We start from the raw sequence: 20,543 nt of genomic DNA on the forward strand, positions 1-20,543 counted from the left end.
GGACCACTACATACCCAAACAGTTGCAGTTTGTTCCCTTGTGCCAGAAATGAGTGTTCTACCTCTGCTACTAGATGACAGTGAAAACAAATTGTGAGTTCCATTGTTGGAATAGGCAAAAGTTAATCTCAAGAGGAAAAGCCATTTTATCCTCAGATTCAGTTACACAGAGGAAGCCTGACAAAACAAATGCTGTGAGAAAGGATATGTTGTCTGTTTATAACTATATCAGGGTGGCAATCCCCAGGGAAGGAAAATAGCAATTTAATTTAAAGTCTAGACATTAACACTGAAACAAATGAGGATAAAGTAGCAGGACTGAGCTTGCTGTGAAAATTAGGTTTCCATTTGCAAAAAGCTAAAATTAAGCCAAACCCAAACCATTTAAAGACTGAGTTTTCCTGGTTGCTTTCCACAGTAAGAGACTAAATTCTTCACCCTGCAAGGACGTTATTTGCTTAGCACAAATTACCAGTCTTCATGCAGAAATATCAGCTGCAGTGGTCTGTCTCATGCAAAATGTCAGCCTCAATAATTTGAATAATCCCTTTTACACTGAAGTATAATGAAGTCTAAGAATTTGCACACATTAAACTGGGATTTGGATTCTCAAATACAAATTCCTCTTAATTTATTACAGGTAATATTTAAGTTGAAATAATAGGTCTTAATGAAAGTTTTTTAACTGCATGACGTGGATGAGGTCCCCTGTGTCATCACATGCAAGATAAGTAATATATTGTGTTCATTAATCTATGTCATAGGAGTATTGAACATACAACTATCACATTTTCTACATTTGATAGCACCTGAGAGGTCAGTGCTAAGGGTTAAAGACTTTACTAGCACAAATGATGAGACTTACTGCTAGGTGAAGATGCACCACAATAAATAAGCACTTAAATCTGGGTTTCAGGTAAATAGTAAAATTAATTAATTTATTTGTTACATAAGAACTTGGGGAAAAGATTGACAATGTCTTCTGTTCATTTTCTTTGCAGAAACACTTTTTGCATTCTCCCTTTAAGTTTCAGTATCCCATTTTCAAAAATTTCCAAATATAATTTGGAAATTTATTATCTTAATAGAGGTAGATGTATCAATTTATTTAGTAGTACTCAGATGCTGGTTGGACAGACTTTCATATAATTCCTTCATTTTCTAAGCAGATTTAGCCTAGCAATCTTGAAATAATCACATGTTGTCATGTGAAATCTAAGCATGATTGAAGCATACAGAACATGAAAAAAATAAGTGTGCATAATCCAAGTCTTGTGATATGACTGTCTTCACCTGGCCCCAACACTTCCATTTCTTCCCTTCCCAGATTTTTCTAGACCCAGCCATGAGGTATTGTAAATGTTTCTTCTAAAAGGGTAAATTCTAAAGACTGTCTTGCTATACAACAGACCTACACAGAGTACTTGAAATTTTACTTATTTAAGAAAGTAATAAATACACCCGATTCCATTAGAATATAGTGGAGGGATTCAGGGTTTTCATTTTCAGATCCTAAAACCCAGGAAATTTTTCAAAAAATTTCCAATCATATTTTATGGTAGAGTATTGTGAGACTCCAGATAGCTCCACAGGAGCCTAAAGGTTTTACATGTGTGAAATCCATGATCTTAAAAATTTGATAGTGTCCCTTTGATATTGGATAAACCTTAGGTCTCTCAGCTTTAGATTAAAGATATATTTCTGAAATATTTACTACCACTTGTAATATATATTACAGGTGTTGTTTGAGAGAAGTAATGAAGTTTGATCCTTAGCTGCCTTGGAGAAGTTGTACAAACACAGACGTGGTCCTGTGTCCCCTCCCTGCCAGCTCAAGTTTGCTTTAATCTTGCATTTAAGATAGCATCTAGAGAAGATTGCTAGAAACTAAATAAAATCTCATGAGCTAAAATATTGTGTAGGTACACTTATGTCGAAGTTGCTCTTTAGGCTGTTCCAGTATCATACACCAAGACATTTAAAGCTTGAAAAATACAAGCTCAAATTAATCTAAGGCGGGGGGGGAGGGAGGGGGGAAGTAAATGTTTGGAAGCAATAAAAGGAAAATATTATTCAAAAATATTTAAACAGGGCTTCCAGTGGATTACACCTATCCCTCTGTGTTGTTTCAGTAGATTCTTACAGAAAAGTATGGGGGTTTTCTTCATGTTTGTTTAGCAAAGCAATACATAGTTTCCCCATTCTTTTGGGGTGAGTTCAAGTTTTTGTTCTCATTGTATATGTTTACTTTTCTCCAGCATCCTTTTTCTTTCCTACATTATTTTTGTGTTCTACTCATTACTTTTTTTTTATTTTGCACCTATCATACACAATCTTCCTCTTCTGCTCTTATTTGAGTGGTAGCATCATCTCTACATTCCATGTTCCTGAAGATCTCCACTTGCTTACACGTAAATAACTAATGAACTTCACATTATCTTGATAGACAAAATTATCTATTTGCCATTTTTAAAAAAATTGTATGTTTTTCCCTCTCCATTTCATACATCATATCTACATACAAACAAAAAACAGAGGGTTGAGAGCATATTTTTGTTGTACCACTTCACTTCCAAGCACAGTTCTGACTGGAAGCATTAGATGATCCTGGATTATAAACATGTTATAATAAATAATAGACAACTAATACACAGAGCCAGATGTCCATTTCAACAATCATTAATACTACTACTTCTTTTATGCTCATGAAAAATCATAGCTAAAAACAACCTGAAAAGACAATTATCTAATGTCCTCACTCAGACATTAAATACAGTACATCTGGATAATTCCTATTTACTATGTCCTTGATCTGTTTGAAATTTTTCAGTAAAAATTTGGTTTGGGGACAACGAAAAAAATAACATTATCATATTTTGGTTTACAGACTGTTCTTTCCTACCAGCTTTCCTGATTCATAAATCTTCCTTCCTGAAAATTAAGCCCTTTACTTGTTGTGAATATTAACTGAACTTTGTGCTGCTTACAGAAACCTTTTAATTTGGGGAAGTATTATCATGTCTTTCCTTTGCCTCAATTGTTTATTTGGGATGCAGTATTTTGCTTGTTCATTTGTTTGTTTTAAAATAGGAAACTTCACTGTTTTTCAACCTTTTTTTCATAGTTCATGTTTGCTTACATTTAAAATCCCTCTAGTTTTTTTACAGCATATTTTAGGAGTCCAAAACTGAACACTTTATCCTACTCATAAAAGCTGACAGAAGCTACTATTAAATGCTAGTAATCAGTAGGAAATTAAGAAGGCTTACCTTCCTTATGCAATATACACTTCATCAGAATGATATCTGCCTTTCTGTAATGGAATTTCCTTTATTATAAATTTAAGATTATATGTTTTCATCTCCATATCCTTCTCAGGAGTACTGCTGCCCAGCTGATCATTTTGCATTTATGCATTTAAAATTCAATTCTGAATGTAATGTTATGTTCATGTCTTCCTTCAGACTTATTAATTACATGTGTTTTCTCCACTTTATCAAAATAATTTTGAATTGTCATTCTGCTTTGCAAGTTACTTGCATCCCTTTCCATTCTGGTATCATCTGTTAATAGTTATCCTTAATTTTCAATCACTAATGCAATCATTCAGTGGCATAACAGCCTTAACAGCTTTTTAAAAGAGTGTTCTCTTTAGAGTCTCAGATTGACCATCAGCTATACCCTGGATATAGGTTTTGGATTTTTTTTACATATTTAAGTGTCCATGTTCCAGCAATTAGATTTTGACTATATTTAAGCAGATTGCTTAGAATGAATGTTAATGTGCATGGGGGCAAATGGGCTGCTAATATCACCATCTATCATACTTTCTCCTAACCCAGAAGCTTGTTATGTTGTCAAAGAAGGAAAACAGATTAGTTTATAATGTTTTTTCTTGATAAACCTCTGCTGGCCATTTTTCTCTCACCTTATTGACCTCCAGTTATTTACAAATTGATGAGTCATTTGGTTCAGTATCTTTCAGGCATGCTGGCCTTGTAAAGCTACAGTGATGTTCACAGAGCTGATTATGTTCATGGAGCCCAGTCAGATGTATCTGTGTAGCACAGAGCTTTGTGCACAGCCATAGTCACTGTTACCATCCTCAGCTGGGAGTAGCAGCTTTATCTTTTTTGATGTTCTGGATCCTGTTCTGAAGATGTTAACTATATTATTGACTTTGATCTCCTTATGCTAATAGTTCTGATCTTCTTAGCTTTTTTAGTATCCCTTTAGATTACCCTTCAAAGAGTGGAGTGTTGTACAAAGAAACCCAGAGAAGAGAAAACTAGTTTTAGCTGCTATTAGTATTTTCTGAAATAGCTGCAGTAATATTTTTTCTCTTCCACTGAAAAATGTTTCTAAATATTTTTCTTTTAATATATAGTTAAAATTTTTGCCCAGCTTCTTCCTCTATGAGAATATTTTCCCTCAAAACTTTGGAAGCAGTTGAGAGCTAATTCTGCAGCCACAGGACACTCTGCAGGTTCATACTCCAGCAATGATACCAGAGTGTGTCTGACAGGCCTCATCTTCAGACAAATCCAGACATAGGGAGCTCTCCCACAGAAGTGTTTAGATCACAAAGAGAGAGTTTCAATATGCTGGCAGGCAAGACACTCAGGAAAATCAATCTGAATGACTGAAAGGTAGGCTTCAAAGGTGGACATGTTGAAAATCAATGAACTCCCCCTCTAAAAGGAATAAAAAAATTATCTTGCGTATACTTAGAATGCTTCTCTTTGAAAACAAAGTATAATAAATTAAGACAAATTTAGATTCTGAATTGGGTCTGCGTAAAGTAGTTCAGCAATATTTAATGCTCTAAGAATTGATTTAGATTTTCTGAGAATTACTATATTGAAAAAAATTGTTTCTTCTCTTTCTGTTTTCTGCAGTACTAAGCACATTGCTGGTACTTGAAACAAATAATGAAAAGTACAGAATGGTTAACATTTCTATCTTCTGGTTTTTGTCTGCCTCAAGTTATACTTTTAAAGGATTTTAGTAGAGGCATAAAAGCAATATGTTAGAATAAGGGTTTTTTTTTTCTTTTCAGTTGCTTGCTAGAAACTTGCAAATTCCTTTTGAAATCCTTTGTAAAAGCTTAAAACAACCAAATGGGTGAAAAGAGTGAAAAGCATTTATACACAGAAGCTGATGTACTCCCCTTACACTCACTGAATTCTCCTTCCTGTGTCAATGTAAAACCTGGAGTATCTTCGCATCTCTGTAAGAGCAAAGACGCCATGACCAGCATTTGAAAACTGTGCAACAATCATATTTACTGAGCGTTGTCTAAACAAATGGATCAAAAACTATAAAGCTTTTGTAGGCATGTGCATTTTTAGCAATTTTCCTTTGGGCTCACATTCTACAGTAAGAGAAATCAGGAGTAACTATGTTGGCTTCCACTTCAGCAGATTAACTCGGCTCTAGAATAGCATTTCTGAGAGCAGAATTTGTCCTCTTGGTAACGGGCAAAAAGACACAGTAAGCCTCTTGCAGGGATTGTGCAGCAGAGACCCCAGGGATGAAGAGACTCAGCTGGACCCAGCCATATGGAAGAAATGACAGACTCCCTTGAGCATTTCCAAACTACACCTTGCTGAAGGCTTAGTCATCCCTGCTGGGGTTTGCCGTCTAATGAAAGACAAATCACTTTCACCTATTACTAGAGTCTCAAGAGCTGTTATAAATCGCATGGAACTGAATTCACAAGCAAGGAAAAAAAAAGTGAGTTAAAATGTTAAGATGCACATAGTATTTTCCTAGGATTGTGATAGATGCACTGACACATTGGGAAAATTTATTAGGAAGATTTGTATGAATTAAGAAAACTTTTTTTTTTTTTAAATGGAAGATGTTTTCTAAAGGAGCAGTGTTAATGTTGCTATTCAACATAATGTATTAATGTATGGAATAACACTTGCCCCTTTTATTTTTCTTTTATTTTCGAAAATATCCTATGAGAGATTCTGGTGTGTTTCAAACTAAATCTGCAACCAAAGAACATGCCACTACAATCCTTGTCCTCTTTCCCAGACGAGACCCTTGGGTGAGACTCCTAAGACATTTCCAAGCGCAGTCCACAGCGTTTCAGCCCCCTCCCTCTCCAGCTAAAACCCACTCGAGCATCGCGAAGGACTCCGGTCCCGCTCCCTCTTCTCCCTTCTCCCTCGTGGAGCGCTTGACACGCGCAAGGCCAGGGCTGCGTGGCAAACTCCGCGCCGCAACTCCACGCTCCGTGCGGCGCTGAGTGGAGAGGTGAGGGGAGAGGGGAGTGGAGAGGAGTTCCCCGGCCGGGCTGGGGCAACCTGCCTCCGCCACCGCGCTCCCCCAACTTTCATTCATCGCCGACGCCGCCTGACACCCCCCGCCCCGCCGTGCCGGGGCCGTGCCGGGGCCGTGCCGGGGCCGTGCCGGGGCCGTGCCGGGGCCGTGCCGGGGCCGTGCCGGGGCCGTGCCGGGCGGGCCGGGGCGGGCGGCGGCGCAGCCAGTGAGCGGGCGCGGGGCGCTGCGGGCGGGGCCGGGGGGGCGCGGCCAGGCCTATAGGGCCCTATATAGGGCGGCGCGGGGGGTGCTCCTGGCTCCGGGGGAGCGGGCGAGAGGCGCCGCGCCGGGCAGGGCGGGGGGCGCCGGGCGGCCGCGTCGTGGAGGGCTCTCGGCGAGGGGCCGGTGGCTCGTTCGGCTGGTGGCCGCGGTCGGGAAGCACTTTCGGCGGTCGGCGGCAGGCACCTTGCGGCGGGGAGGAGAGCCGGCCGGCCTGCGAGCGGCGGTGCTATCCCATTGTTCAAGCGGAAAGGCTCGGGGTGCGAGGGAAGGAGCCCGGCGTGTCGCCTCCGTTCTCCCGCTCCCCACCGCCCCCCTCCGCCGTTTCCCTCCGCGCCGGAGGAGCGCCGCCGCCAGGGAGCCGAGGCCGTGCTGTTCGGCACCGGCCCCGACAGCTCAGGTGCACCGGCGGGCTCGGAGAAAGAGGAGCCAACCCTTCCCCAGGCGTTGTGCCTCGGGGGGGGGGGGGGGGCTCCGGGAGAGGAGGAAAGTTGCTCTCTTTCCTGCAGCAAGCGTTGGAACTGCTGAACTGGCCTCACCTGGAAGAACTGAGCAGTTCCCACCTCTTCCATCAGGTGCCTTTGCCGCAGCAAAGCCACGGTATCCGGGAGACCACGGGGAGCAGAATAACACCCCTCCCCGCCCCTCCCGCTCTCGCCGCACTTCGCTTGTTATCTGCTCTGTCTCGCCGTGCTCCCGGGATCACAGGAGGATCTATAACTGTGATCTGTCACCGAGGAGAAGGTCGTGGCTGAACTCCCTTCCAGCAGGGCAACGAATCACTTCTCGACTGCTTATTATTAACGTGTTCTAGGACCAGCCCTTTCCTGCTAAACTTGGCTTGGGAACGTACAGCAGGAGGGGGCGCGGGGGGTGGAGAGCCAAGCCCAACAGCATCTTGTGTGTTTGACTTTTTTTTTTTTTCCCCTCCCTCCTCCTTCCGTGAGACAGTTTGATGAATGCCTGCGAGAGGGGTATGATTTGCTGAGGCGCCTGTGGCAGGGCGGTGTGTGCGCGGTGTCAGCCCCGCCGCCGCCCCCCGTGGGGCTGTGAGCGGCCCGCGGCGGGGGACGCGCGTGGGAGCCGCCGCGCAGGAAGCGCTGCTGGGGCGGACGGGGCTCCGCGGCCTCTCGCCGGGGGCTCAGCGGGCAGTCACGGCTTTGAAAGGGGCGAAGAGGAAGATAAGTAGCTCGCCCAACTCCGCCGCACCCTGAGCCCCTGGGTTTGCTTCGCCATCGCAGGTAGCGCGTGAAGACGAGACCCAAGTGCCGCCTCTCCCGGCCACCGACGGGCTAGCGAGGGACGGCCCGGGCGCGCCGCCGCGCACAGCGAAGTTGCCTTCTGCAGCGGACCGGTGCCGCCCGCCTCACTTTGCCGGGGTTGTTTTCTTGACTTGGCTTTGGATAGAAAAGACTTCGCCGTCTCCGCACCCTGAAAGTTGCCCGAGCGCTCCCCGCGGCGAGGAGGAGGGCGGCGCGCCCCGCGCCTCCCCGGGGCCGAGGCCGGTGGGCCCGGCTGGGCTGCAGCGGGCAGTGATGATGTGCGGCTGGGGGAAGCTCACCCTGTCCCTGGGGCTGCTGCTGGCGATGGCGGGCGCGGTGGCGCCGCAGCCGTGCCCGGCGCAGTGCTCCTGCTCGGGGAGCACCGTGGACTGTCACGGGCTGGCGCTGCGCGGCGTCCCGAGGAACATCCCCCGCAACACCGAGAGGCTGTAAGTAACCCGGCCGGGGCGGCGGCGAGCGCCCCTCGGTACCCCGCTCCCTTCAGGGCTCCCGCCGGCGGTCGGACTGAGGTGGACCCCGGAGCCGGCCTGGTTTGGGGTCCCGACGCCCTTTGGGTGGGGGATTTCTGTTCCCTTCTCCTGCTGCTGGCCGTGCCCGTTTCACAGCGATGCGCGGAGACACGGAAGAGGTGGGCGCTGCTCCCAGCCGCTGCCTTTCATCCCGGGAAGCCGCGGTGAGCAGCGCGGCTCCCGCCTCCGCGGGGAGCGGGGGCGGGCACCGCCGCGGCCGGGGGGCGCCCCGGGGCGGTGGCGGAGCGGCCTCTCCCCCCGCCGGCGCCCATTTCCCGTCAAACTTGGCTATTACGGCTCGCCTTGCCCCGGGCAGAGCCGGGCCGCGGCCCCGCCGCGCTCCGCGGGCGTGGGCAGGGAGGCCCCGGGGCGCGCTGCGCTCCCTCCCGCCGCCGAGCCGCGGTGGCCGGGGCTGCCCCGGCGCCAGCGCGCATCTGCCGGTGGGCGAGGGCACGCGGGGTGCGATAGCCGTGCCATGACGGTGATCCCTTCCACCACCCGCGACTGGGCTGTTTTCTATACGCGACCGGTTATTTTTCATATCAGGCTGCCTTTCACAGAGGTCCTAAGAGTGGAAGTGGTGCACGCACTAATTCTTACTCTCTGATAAGTCATTTAAATGTTGACATATGAACGCGTGTCTGGAGTGGTGAATTTCGCTCAGGAAAAGTATGAGGGACACATTTCCCCTGAGGCTCGTGTGGTTTTTTTACTGTGGTATTTTGGCCGTGTGTGGTATAAAGCACTAGAAAAAATACTACTTTTTTTTCTTTTTTTTTTTTTCCCCCTAGCTATATTGGGAATGAACTGTAATTGTTAGAATAGCTTCCATGTAATACCACCTCTTATAGATTGATCTCATAAATTGCCAAGTCTGGTTTTATTTGTAGTGATTGGAATTGAAAGACATTTATATGTTAAACCCCAAAAGTTATGGAAGATGCATATAGTCCAGAAGGTAAAGTAGCATAGAAGTATGATCAGAAATTCTAGGGCCTAAATACAGCTTGCTGTTGCTTCTGAACTTGCTTTGCGTTCTGCAGTCAGTATAGCTTCATGTGCATCAAGTGGAGAGCTCAGTTTTGGTAAAAACTTCTTTCCCTGCACTTATTCCAGTGGCATTAATGCTTGTTTGAAACCTAGTGTGTTATAGGTAGTTAATCCCTATGGCACCTTTTTAGCTGTACTGGGAGATCTGAAAATCACTTGAAATGGTGAAAATTGTCTTTTTTTCAATCACTTAGTTTTTTAGCAGTCAAATAAAGGTTGTAGTGTATATATAGATATAGCTGTATGTGTTAAGTTTTGTGGTTTTCTAAATGCTATTATAACCCCCTTCAAAGAGTGTTGGATTCTATTGGTAAAGATTGTAGTTAATGATAAACGTGAGTTTCGTGATGGCAGGCAGAACTGACTTTCCAAGACTCGCTTGTTACAAAGTTTCAATCTACTGTTTTGAGGGTAAATTGCATTTCATCTGCTTGGAAAGCAGGAATTCACATGGTGTTAATTGTAAAAATGGTTTGTTGCATTCATTTATGTCTCCTAACTTCTGAAAGTGCTGTGCCCATGAAAACAAGCAAAACAATTTAAAAATACCTTTTGAATGTTTTAATTTTGCTGCTTACAAATTATTTTCTTAGGGATCTTAATGGAAATAACATCACAAGAATCACGAAGACCGACTTTGCTGGTTTAAGGCACCTTCGAGTTCTGTAAGTCTTTTTTTCTTTCTCTCATTGATAATTTTAGGACTGATGCTACAGGTTGTAGTTACATTTTAGTTCATTAGCTGGATGGATTACCACATTTTAGCTACTGTATTACTGTATTTGAACCTAAAACTGCTCTGCCACATGTTACACAGTGTTATGCATAAATTAGAAATTCCCTTAAATAAAATTTGTTAGTTTTTTTAATCTCCCCTTAAGTCCTCTAGTTCTAATCATCTTAATTTAGCACATAGCTTTTGAGTTAAGAGTTGCTAAAATTGACTGAATAACAATTGGAGGTACTTCAGTTTAAGGCTGTGAAACTTATGGCTCGCACTGAAAATGGGTGCTCTCAAACAGAACTGTAACGGAGTTAGTTAAAAAAAGTTATTCCTTTGCTGAGTGTAAAAGTGAGTGCCATGCAATTATTATTGCCCTTCTATAGTTTCTGGACAAAAAAGAGACACTTTACCAGTGAAGTTGAGGAAGGAATTGTTTTGGTTGGTTCGTTTGGGTGGAGTTGTTGTTTATTGTTAAATATTTGTTGTTTATTTGTTTTATTTTTTTAACTGTTATTGAGGTTTCAGAATTTGATGGCAGTTTATATTGGCTTTTTTTAGGTTTTTGTTGGTTTTCGGTTGGGTTTTTGTTGTTTTCTGAAGGAGGTATCTAAATATTTAGCTTATTTGTTAAGGCCAGATTAATTTGAGCAAGTAGTCCTGTAAAATCATTTTCCTTTTCTCTCTGAAGTAAATATAACATTGTAGTAATTTGATATTTTGTTACGAAACAGACATACTCTTATGGTTACAGTCTCTGTGCAGTCTTTCACTGATACTGACACGATTCAGGGTTTTAGTTTTGTTATTCTCATGTGAGACTATCACCTTCATAGGGTTGGACTGCAGTCTTACCTCCTGCTGAAGGGCAGTGATGTGTGTGCATGCAGTGTGTAGGCAAATGTGTAGCTTTTTTAACTTGCCACTCTTTAAGTAAATGAGCAAATCTAGTATTGAATCCTGTTTCTTTTCCCAAGGCTTGTTTTCCTTCTTTTGGGTATGTGAGCCCAAGTAATTTGTTAGTGACAGGATACAGAAGGTTAAAGTGGATGTCACTCTAGAATAGCTCTTGGATTGTTTTAAGGACTGGCTGCCTGTAAATTATCATTGTTAATGCAAGATGTTGTCTCAGAGATGTTAAAACTTACATATAAAAATTTCTGTATTTCAGTCAGCTCATGGAGAACAAGATTAGTACTATTGAGAGAGGAGCATTCCAGGATTTAAAAGAACTGGAGAGGCTGTAAGTATTTTCAATTATAAAAATATCAGCTTTTGGGGGGTCAAATTAGTTGTGTGTCAAGGCTTCAGATTTTTTTTTTTTTAATTTGGGACATCTAGCCTTACTGAGACACAAGAGATGTAAGAAATTCTCAAGCAGTATTTAAGGGGTTTTGGTTGGGAGGAAGCATTTAAGAGCAGTCCGGATTCAAAGTGCAAACTGCAATTTTCCTGTAGGAAATAGTTTGAATGCTATCAAATATTTTCACTTTAATCTTGAATAAACAAGGACTTTTGGGAACTCAAATGCACCAAAAGAAGTATGGTCTCTGATCTGTAGTGGTAGATGCTTTATGAAATGCCTTATTGGAGGCAACTACTGGCTATAAAGTGTTTTCTTGTTACATAGCAGTGATTCAATTCTACTCTAGTTTTATATGATGAAAGCTTTTACAAAGGCTTAGAAAACACATGAACTGTTAGTTTTCACAAATAATTTGGATTTGAAAAAAATGATTAAATACTGTGGGGAGAGAAGATGGAACAGAGATGAGAGGATCTTGTCTGGTGAAGTTGAAGTACAAACACCTGCTTGGTTGCAGTGAGAAGTAGAAAATGAGTAATTCCTAAACTAGTTTTCAGTATGTGCCTTCTTACTTTGTTTTGCTTCAAATGAAAATGTTTTTGGTATGTATTATGCAGCTTGGGGTATCTGACTCGTTAAAGTCAGGATGCTGATTGTTGGACGTAGTGTGGAGCCTGGAAAGTATTAACATATATGTTCCTGTAGAACTTTACTCGTGCCTTCCTTATTAGGCATCATAGTTGTTACATTTTCATTATATCACCTTTTCTTTAAGCATGCCTCTGAGGTCTTGTTTAGTGTTTCATTTGCTGCTCCTTTAACTTTATAAAAGTATTTCTACTTTACTCAATTGAAAAGCAGCACTGGCCTGAGCTTAGTTTGTCTTATTAGTTGCTTTGTATCCACAGCTGCTGTGTGTTTAAAACAAAAACCTCGGCAAACCATTATGGTTTGGTTGGTCATTTAGACAAAGCTGTTCAAGAGACTTAGTAACCACCAGTGTAATTATGATATTTCTGTAATAGTTGTAATACTATGTACTTGAGATAATTACCTCATTTTTTCAAATAAGCGTAACTTTTTGACCTAAAAAGAGTGTTATTATATTGTGCAACTTTTTTTAATAAATTTTAATGAGACTGATTGCTCTTTGGAAAAAAAACTGGCTGTGTATTTCGAAGTTGTATTAAAACACTTAATTCAATGCTTTTTTACAACGTATTTTCAACTTTGTACAAAATATAGGGATTTAAAATGGCTTTTCCTGCTGAGGGATATATTGGAATAATATATGCGCATTCCTAAATTTGGTTTATGGTGTCTAGATAAAAAATTAAACATTGTAGTTCATATTGCAAAAGTAACTACGCGTATATGAAATATGAAAAAACATTAAAAGAACTGCACTTTCACTATGGATATGGTTTTGACACTAAGATACCAAATGCTTACTAAGTTTTAAAACAGTTTATCAGTGGCCTTATTTCTTAATTATTTCCAAGTAAGATCCTACTATGTGATTTATTAACAAATTTCAATAAACTTCAAGGCTTTTACTGTTTATATTTCTGAAGTATAGAATTGTTTTTCCAGAGGAAAATGAACTTCAGTAATTGAAGCTTGTCTGATGTGTCTGTATTTTGCCATTATTGTTTTATTTTTTCTCTTTGGTTTTCCCTTGATGACTGGAAAACAATAGATATTTTCCGTTTACATAAGATAGTGGTTCTGAAGAGAGGTTGTAATACTTTTGGCTACTTTGTGGGTTATGTTTGCCTTCAGCAGACAAGCTGCTGTCTGAAAACTTAGTTATTTAGACCTACGAAGTTAGATAGTTTGGTCTTCAGAGTTATATTACATGTGTTGCAACACTTGTCAATTTCTTTAATATATTGGAATTCAGTTTGTATTAGGTGTGTGGGTGACTTTTAATTTGAATATATATATATATATGCAGGATGTCTTTAAACGGCCCCAGCTGTTGGCTAAGAGCAAATATTTCGTATTTGTGGGGAAAAGCTGGGAAAATTCTTCTTGTTTACAACTGCCAAGTCCATCTGATGAAGGCACATTGTTATCTGACAGCCAATTCGTCTCCTTGGGATTTTGAAATCCAAAATGATTTCTCAGGAAACCTGTGGATACTTCATTCAAGTATTTTATTTTATATATTAAATAGCAAGCAATTATAAGTTTTTTATTTTTTCAGTGTGCGATTGTAGGGTGCCAAATTTTCACTCCAAGTGTAATGTACCAAGCTGCTGTCAAAGAATACCTGACACAGACCTTTTAGCATGCAAGCAGAGAGTGTAAGAACTTCACTGCAGCTTAAATGAACTCAATTTGATTTATGAATTTGTTTACATGTAATACTGCTTGTGTTGAAAAATCTTGTTCTAGTATATACAGTCTGAATTTTAAAAGATATTTGCTGTTCTTCAGTACTCTTTAATTTGAACAACAGGCTTTCACAGTAGTTTCTCTTTGGGGAAAAAAAGAAATGCCCATCTTTCTAAGTGAAGTGCTGGGTGCTTGATTGGGTGATGGTTTTTTGTTTGTTTTTAACCGGAGTTTCAGTAAAAATTTTTTTAGACCAGTAACTCTGATTTCCAAGGAGCTGTTTGGTTGGTTAATGAGTTACTTTTGAATGCTCATTAATAGGTCTGATAATTCAAAATGCTGGATATCCTCAGCTCCCTTTAATGAAAGGGAAAACCTGAAATGCTTTGCAAAATTAGTCTCAGAGAGAAGAAACTTTTGACCACTTCAGAAGATATCTGTTTAAGTCTAATTTTTTATTAAACCCTTAAAAATCTGTCAGGTGGTTTTTCCTGTAGTTTAATAAAACAGCATCTCTAGTCCACTATGTAGTATGTACACAAAACTATTTAGAGCTAATATGCTCCACAATGGGAATTTGTCACACCAGTGTAATTGTACAAGTTCAGTGGAACCCAAGGCTACAGGAAATACTGCTCTAGCAAGTGATTATTACTACAGCATTACTGAATTAAAGTAAAAGTTTTCAGCTTGCAATAAATGATTGTGTAGCTATGCCTGCTACTTGAAAGGAATAGGAAGGAAGAACAAGGAGGAAATTAGCAACTTACTAAGTTTTAGGTTTGTGGAAACTTTAGTTGCTGGAGAAACACTGGTGAAGTTGGTATTGCTGTAAGCCTTTTAGAACAGTTACTTCTGTGAGAAGCCTTAAAGTCAAATAAATGGCTATACACTGCAGTGTTCACTTAGTTCAAATCTCTGATGGCCTTGAAGGCTCTAAAGGGCTGGGCTTTTAAGTCTCCAGTCCAAGCCAGTTTAGTACAACATTGCCTGAGCTGGCAAGTCTGCCACAAATATGGTTTTCTTTCAATATCTGGATACTGAACAGAAGAATCACGTGGTCTGTTTTGTTTCATAGGTGCTCTGTCTACTGAAACTTCTGTTTGGTTGAAAAATGGGCTGTGTGACCTGAAGTTCAGTTAGGACACCTTACACCTTTGAGTACATCCTGAGGCAATGCTAAAAACTCTTGGACTAATTGCAGTCTTGGCATCTGCAATAATTGCAGTATTAACATCTGCAAGACTTTCTTTATTATCTAGTAACTTGTATGAGCCCATGTTCTTGAGCAGGGCCTCTAAAGGGTATATGGCTGTTCAGTGCATGGCAAGTCCCACAGAGAAAGGACTGGATGTGGCCACTTGGGTTTTGTGAACCTCTCTTACAGAGTCCACAGTCATGTGTCAACAGTGGTTTTCAATATGTTTCATGGCAGGAAGACAAAAAGGGTCAAGACATGGAGAATTTTCACGACACTTATGGATTTGTAAAGACCACTGCTTGTAATGGGGGACAAAAAAACCTTTTGAAACAATTCCTTATGAGAATGTGAAATGAAACACTTGTTTCTTCTTTCTTCATAAAACTGTCATCTTGGGTGTGATGTTTATAATAGTTTGAAATAGTATCTTAAGAAAGCAAGATGAACTGAAAGTTTCCACTTCATGAAAACTGACACTGTTAGACACAGCTTTAAAATTATTTTTAGTAAGTGTAGGCCATTGTTATCCCCAGGTTCACCTCATTCTCTAGTGTTGCAAATACTGCTTAAAATATGTCAGTGCCTTTACAAGTTATTGTCATCTGGAAGGCGGTATAAAATGTTGAAGACAGCTGCCATAGACTGTTGAACCAATTCTGTAAGAAGCTGCTCAAGCCTAAAATTTCTTTATTGTTCTGTGTACTTAGAAATAAGAGGGTTGTCAGGTTTTTGAGGGCTAAATATACTCTTCACTTGTTTACAGAGAAGTTACCTCTCATATATTAAAAAAAAAATTGACTCATAGGAAAACTCTTCAATCATAATTTTTTCTAATATTTTAAGTCTAGTAGTTGAGATTTCAACTCTTACTATGCTAGGGCTATGACAAGAAAAAAATGTCAGAATAGGAACAGTTTACAGCAATAGTTTTGCAGCTACTTACTTTTTTTCTTCCTGTAATTAGGAATAATCCACTGAGGGAGCAGTATGTCCCTGAAAAGCTAATTTAGAGTCTGATTCTGCAGATGTTTACTGTATGAATAACTTGGTTTGCATGAGTAGTCTCACTGGTGACTCCTGTGAAAAAGGTTACTAGTGTGGCCTAAAAGTTTTCCAGGCTAGGCCTCGATATTTTTGATACTTGAATTAACAGATTTTATTTTTAAAATGTCTCTTGATTATGTTAACAGTTCTAAAGTTTTATCTGTGTAGACTTAAAAAAGCCAAACTACGGAAAAAAGCAAAAACTCAACCCAAAGATCCACGAAGGAAAAATAAGCTACCAATCCCCCTCACCAGTGTGCAGATAAAATTTTACTCTCTGAAAGGAATAACTTGAACTTCTGAGTTGTTGCCTGAGCTAAATACCTGCACCATATCTCCCCAAAAACCAGCCCCCTGAGCTAGATGATGTGAGGAAGCTGAAATCATGAGTTCAAGAAAAGAATGCTGTACGGGTTGAACATCAAGTTGGTACACGAAGTAGCTTTTAAACTGAAAGCAGTCTGTTGTATTTTTGTTTTTTACAAGGCATTACTGATGTAGAAAGAAATATTTCAAGAATTAAATGTTTTGTTACAGTTCACTGATTTTTCTAAATTTTTGCAACGCAGTTCCAAAATGACAAACTGAAGAAATGTCCCTGCTTGCTATTTATTTGGGTTCAATCTCCACAAATACATTTTAAAAAGTTTCTCAAATTTAACATGAAGAGAGCACTTACTTAGGTGTGTACTTATGAGTGTTTGAGTAGTACTGAAATTCAGTATTGTTTTGTACATGCTGTGGATGAACATTTTGAAACTTGCAGATGTGCCACAGCACAGAAGTAAAAGTATATTTCAATTACATAGTTTTGAGAAGTTTTTTCAACTTATAAATGAACTGTAGTGGATTTCTTTACAGGATATAAATCAGTATGTGAAATTACTGTGTGCAGCTTCAGCTGCAACAAGGGCTTAATTATAACATCAATACAACGGGGATAATCTAGTAAAAAATACTAAATGGGCTTTAGTTAAATAGTGTGGTTTAGCTGTGTTTCATGTATTACAGGGTTAGAGGTATTCATCTGAGCTCCAACTTAGATAAACACAGTAAACTATTACATGAAATCATAAAATCAAAAACTGACTTAGGAGTTACCATGATCTCTGAATGTATGGGGTGTTATATCTTAAAATCATGCATCACAGGGTAGACTAATAAATAAAATGCTCCATCTAGGATAAAAACAAATATAGTTTTTATTAAATTTGGCAATTTCAATAAATCAATGTGCTAACTTTAAGTATTGATGTGTGGCATGAGATTGCAGTTTTGTTCCAAATTGACTAACTCTATCAATAAAATGTAAATTCCTCGTAGGAAAATACTTTTAAAAGAGGAATGGAAATATTTCCTGTGATTCTTTACATGTGAGCTGCATCAATAAACTAATCCTAGAATAAGCAGGTTTGGACTCAACTTTTTCTTTCTGAGTTTTGAATCTGATAGTGTATAGTCATTTCAGTTGCGAAAGAGATGTGTTAGAAACCTAAGATTTTACTTCTGTGAAGCTATATGATTAAAATTTAGGAACAGGTGCTTCTGGAAAAAATCTAAATGTCATCCATTTTATTTTTTGTTTTGGTTTTTTTAGCTGAAAAAAAATGTTTTTCGTTTTTCCTCCAATTTGCAGACACTTAGGTGTAAAGGCTAATGTGGAATTTTAGGATCCCTGGCAAAAATTGTGTTAGCAGTGGAACTACTATTCCAGGACTTATTTATATCGCTATCAGTTGTAAAAGTACAGCTGATAAATGAAAAATGTTTCATCTTGTGCTTCATTATAAATTGTTAATGAAATCACTCTTTTAGGGATAAGACCATGTGTTATATAGTAGAAAAGTTATACTGAGCTCTTAAGATTGAGTTCTTAGCTCTTTAGCTGAAAGTTAGTCTCCAGTTTTTTCTCACAGAATGCTGGTCTTCATTGTGGTGTGCAAGTTCATTACTGAGAAGTGATATTTTTCATTTGGGGTATGTTCTGAGCTGTTCTGGCTACTGCTTCTGGGAAAGTCTAGGTTGGATGGCCTAAAACCCGTGGGGTTATTCATGTGCTTGTTTTTTGAGGCTGTTTGAGGTTGCTTGTCTCCTCCCTGTGGCATTGGTGCTTAGTCACCTGTGTGGCTTCAGTCTGAATATATGAGCATTTCAAGAGTTAATGCCTTCACACAGGTGTCATAGGGAATGAAGAATAATGAGCTCAGGTAGAGAGTACCTGGTTTTGAACAGCCCTGAAGGGGATGAACAGTTATTCCTTGTTAATCATGGATGTGAAAAATCCTTCTTTTAGTTAGCCTTACATAGTTTAAGGGCAATGCACCACACATTCCTCCTCTTAGAACAGGGAGGAGACCACGATGCCTGCGGTGTTAATCACTTACTAATGGAATGTGGGACTATATTGCATGAATTATACTGGTCATGTGTATTTATAGCTTTTTAAGAAAAAGAATACTACTGTAGTTATTCTATATTAGCAGGCTTTTGTCAAAGCAGCATCAAATATCTTCTTAAGAATGTCTGTTGGATCAGAGACAAAGACTGTTTCTGAGGACAGTAGTTAAAAAGATGCAGTGTTCTAATGGAATTTAAACAACAAATTATAGCTACATTTTGATTAGAGAACGCTACAAAATATTTGATAGAAATCTTAATTTCAAGAGCAATGTTCTTCTAAAACCTTGTCAATGACCCCTATTTATTTTTATTTTATTTGTATGAGTGTCTTTTCTCATGGGATTCCTTTTATAGGTCCAGAAGTCAAATTGCAGTGAGAAGTCCTGTTTGCTCTTTGCAGACCTTTTTGCAAATTCCAGGGCAGGAAGGCTGTTTATTTTTCCCACATCTGTTTTGTGCTCATCCTTTGTGGCATTGTTTGCTGGATGCTCTTCTTTCTTGCTTCTTCTGAAATGGGTAATTTGCACTGTTGCAAAATGGTGAAACTAAATCTGATTCTGCAGAGCTGTTGTGCCAATGTTTTTGTTTCAGATGGTGTTTTGTATTCAGAAGCTATTTTAAATTGATTCTGTAGAGCACTGATATTAAAATTACAGCTATACAGTTTAGTTTTACTCTGTATAAAAATCATTTTTTGCAGAGTGAGCTAAATTTTTTTAGGTAGTGATTTAATATTAGTTGGCCACAGGTGACTATTGACTAGTCATTGCATTTTAATATAGCATGTTTGAAAGATTATCTAGTATGCTCCTTATTTTGCTTGCAGAAACCACGCATCTATCTGAAGTTTTACAGATGAACTCCAAAATGTATGAGGCATCTGGCTGCAACTTCACTGACTCATACTGTTACATTACCTCATTTACTATGAAGAGCCTGGTTGAAACTTCATCAGAAGAAACATTTTATTTTCCTATTTTCTTTATTAGTATGTACTTCATTGTACTGGCTTGTCATTAATAATCTAGACTGATAATCAAATACAAGAGGGCAAAATCTTTTTTTTTAAAGGCACAGCAGCCTTTCTGATTTTAGTTTGGCAGAATGTCTGTACAGGTGCTCTAGAAAAATTTGAGTGCAAATTTGCTGTGGTAACTTGATGCCAGAAAGACAGTTACAAGCCTGTCAGGTCTATCTGCAGGCCTTGTCTTTCTAAACAATCTGTTGAAACCCTAGCTAAATTCCACCTACTAGATCAGTTTAACCTCCCTTCTTTCTTTGCCTTTTTTTTTCTCTTGGAAGTAATCCCAGGTATTGTCAAAATAATTCTTGTTTCATCTGATACTTGAACCTCTGTTACTCTGTGAAGGTTTTATAACTCCTGTTTCCTTCTTTGGGTGTACTTTATAGAATAGAATCCAGTAAGTGACCTTCACAAGATTATGGAGGCTTGAAGAAGTCTCCGTAGATTGCCTAATCCCATGCTATGGATTAATTCAAGGTCCATCAGAGCAGGTGACTGAGGGCTGTTTCCAGTTGTATATTGAAAGTCTCCAGCCATGGCAAGTCTGCAGCCTCCCTGGGCAACCTGTTCCAGTGTGTGATCACCCTCAGTCAAACACTTTTCTTAAGTTGAAATGCAGTTTTCTTATACCTTGATTTGTAGCCATTGCCTCTTGTCTGTTCACTGTGCACCTGTGAGAAGAGTTTGGCTCAGTTTTCCTTACTTGGGATGGAAGTGCATCATTTATTTATACACATGAAGTATTTTTATGCACAGTGAGATATGAGATCTTTTCCTCCTTAGGCTAAACAGTCCTAACTCTTTCAACTTCTTCCAGTGTGACAGGGGCTTCAATTTGCCTCCTTAGTCATCTTAACAGTTCCTCCCTGGACTTGGTCCAGTATGTCCCTGACCCTTGTAGTGGGGAGTCCAGCACTAGGCCCAGCTCTCCAGATGTCTCACTGGTGCTGATGGTAGGGGAAGGACCACATGCCTTGACCTGCTGCCAGCAATCTTGTGATTACAGCCCAGGATGCTTTTGGCCTTCTGTGCCAGGGCATATTGCTGACTTCATTCTAATTTCTTACTCACCTGCACCCTAGGCTGTTCTCTGTGGTGGTTCCTCCAAGTGCTG

General features: G+C 40.3%; 1 protein-coding gene across 3 annotated transcripts in view; it reads left to right on the top strand.

Moving 5' to 3' along the window:
* The first annotated feature begins 8,086 nt into the window (after positions 1–8,086).
* Positions 8,087–20,543, top strand: part of SLIT2 (slit guidance ligand 2) — a 256,368-nt gene continuing 243,911 nt past the window's right edge. For all 3 annotated transcript variants that reach the window (XM_062493416.1, XM_062493415.1, XM_062493417.1), the window contains exons 1-3: positions 8,087–8,262; positions 9,987–10,058; positions 11,286–11,357. In XM_062493416.1, coding sequence (XP_062349400.1) covers positions 8,087–8,262; positions 9,987–10,058; positions 11,286–11,357 — 320 coding nt within the window. The remainder of the gene's footprint in view (positions 8,263–9,986; positions 10,059–11,285; positions 11,358–20,543) is intronic.

The sequence above is a fragment of the Cinclus cinclus genome, chromosome 5, assembly GCF_963662255.1.
Source record: "Cinclus cinclus chromosome 5, bCinCin1.1, whole genome shotgun sequence".
In the NCBI taxonomy this organism is placed as follows: Eukaryota; Metazoa; Chordata; class Aves; order Passeriformes; family Cinclidae; genus Cinclus; species Cinclus cinclus.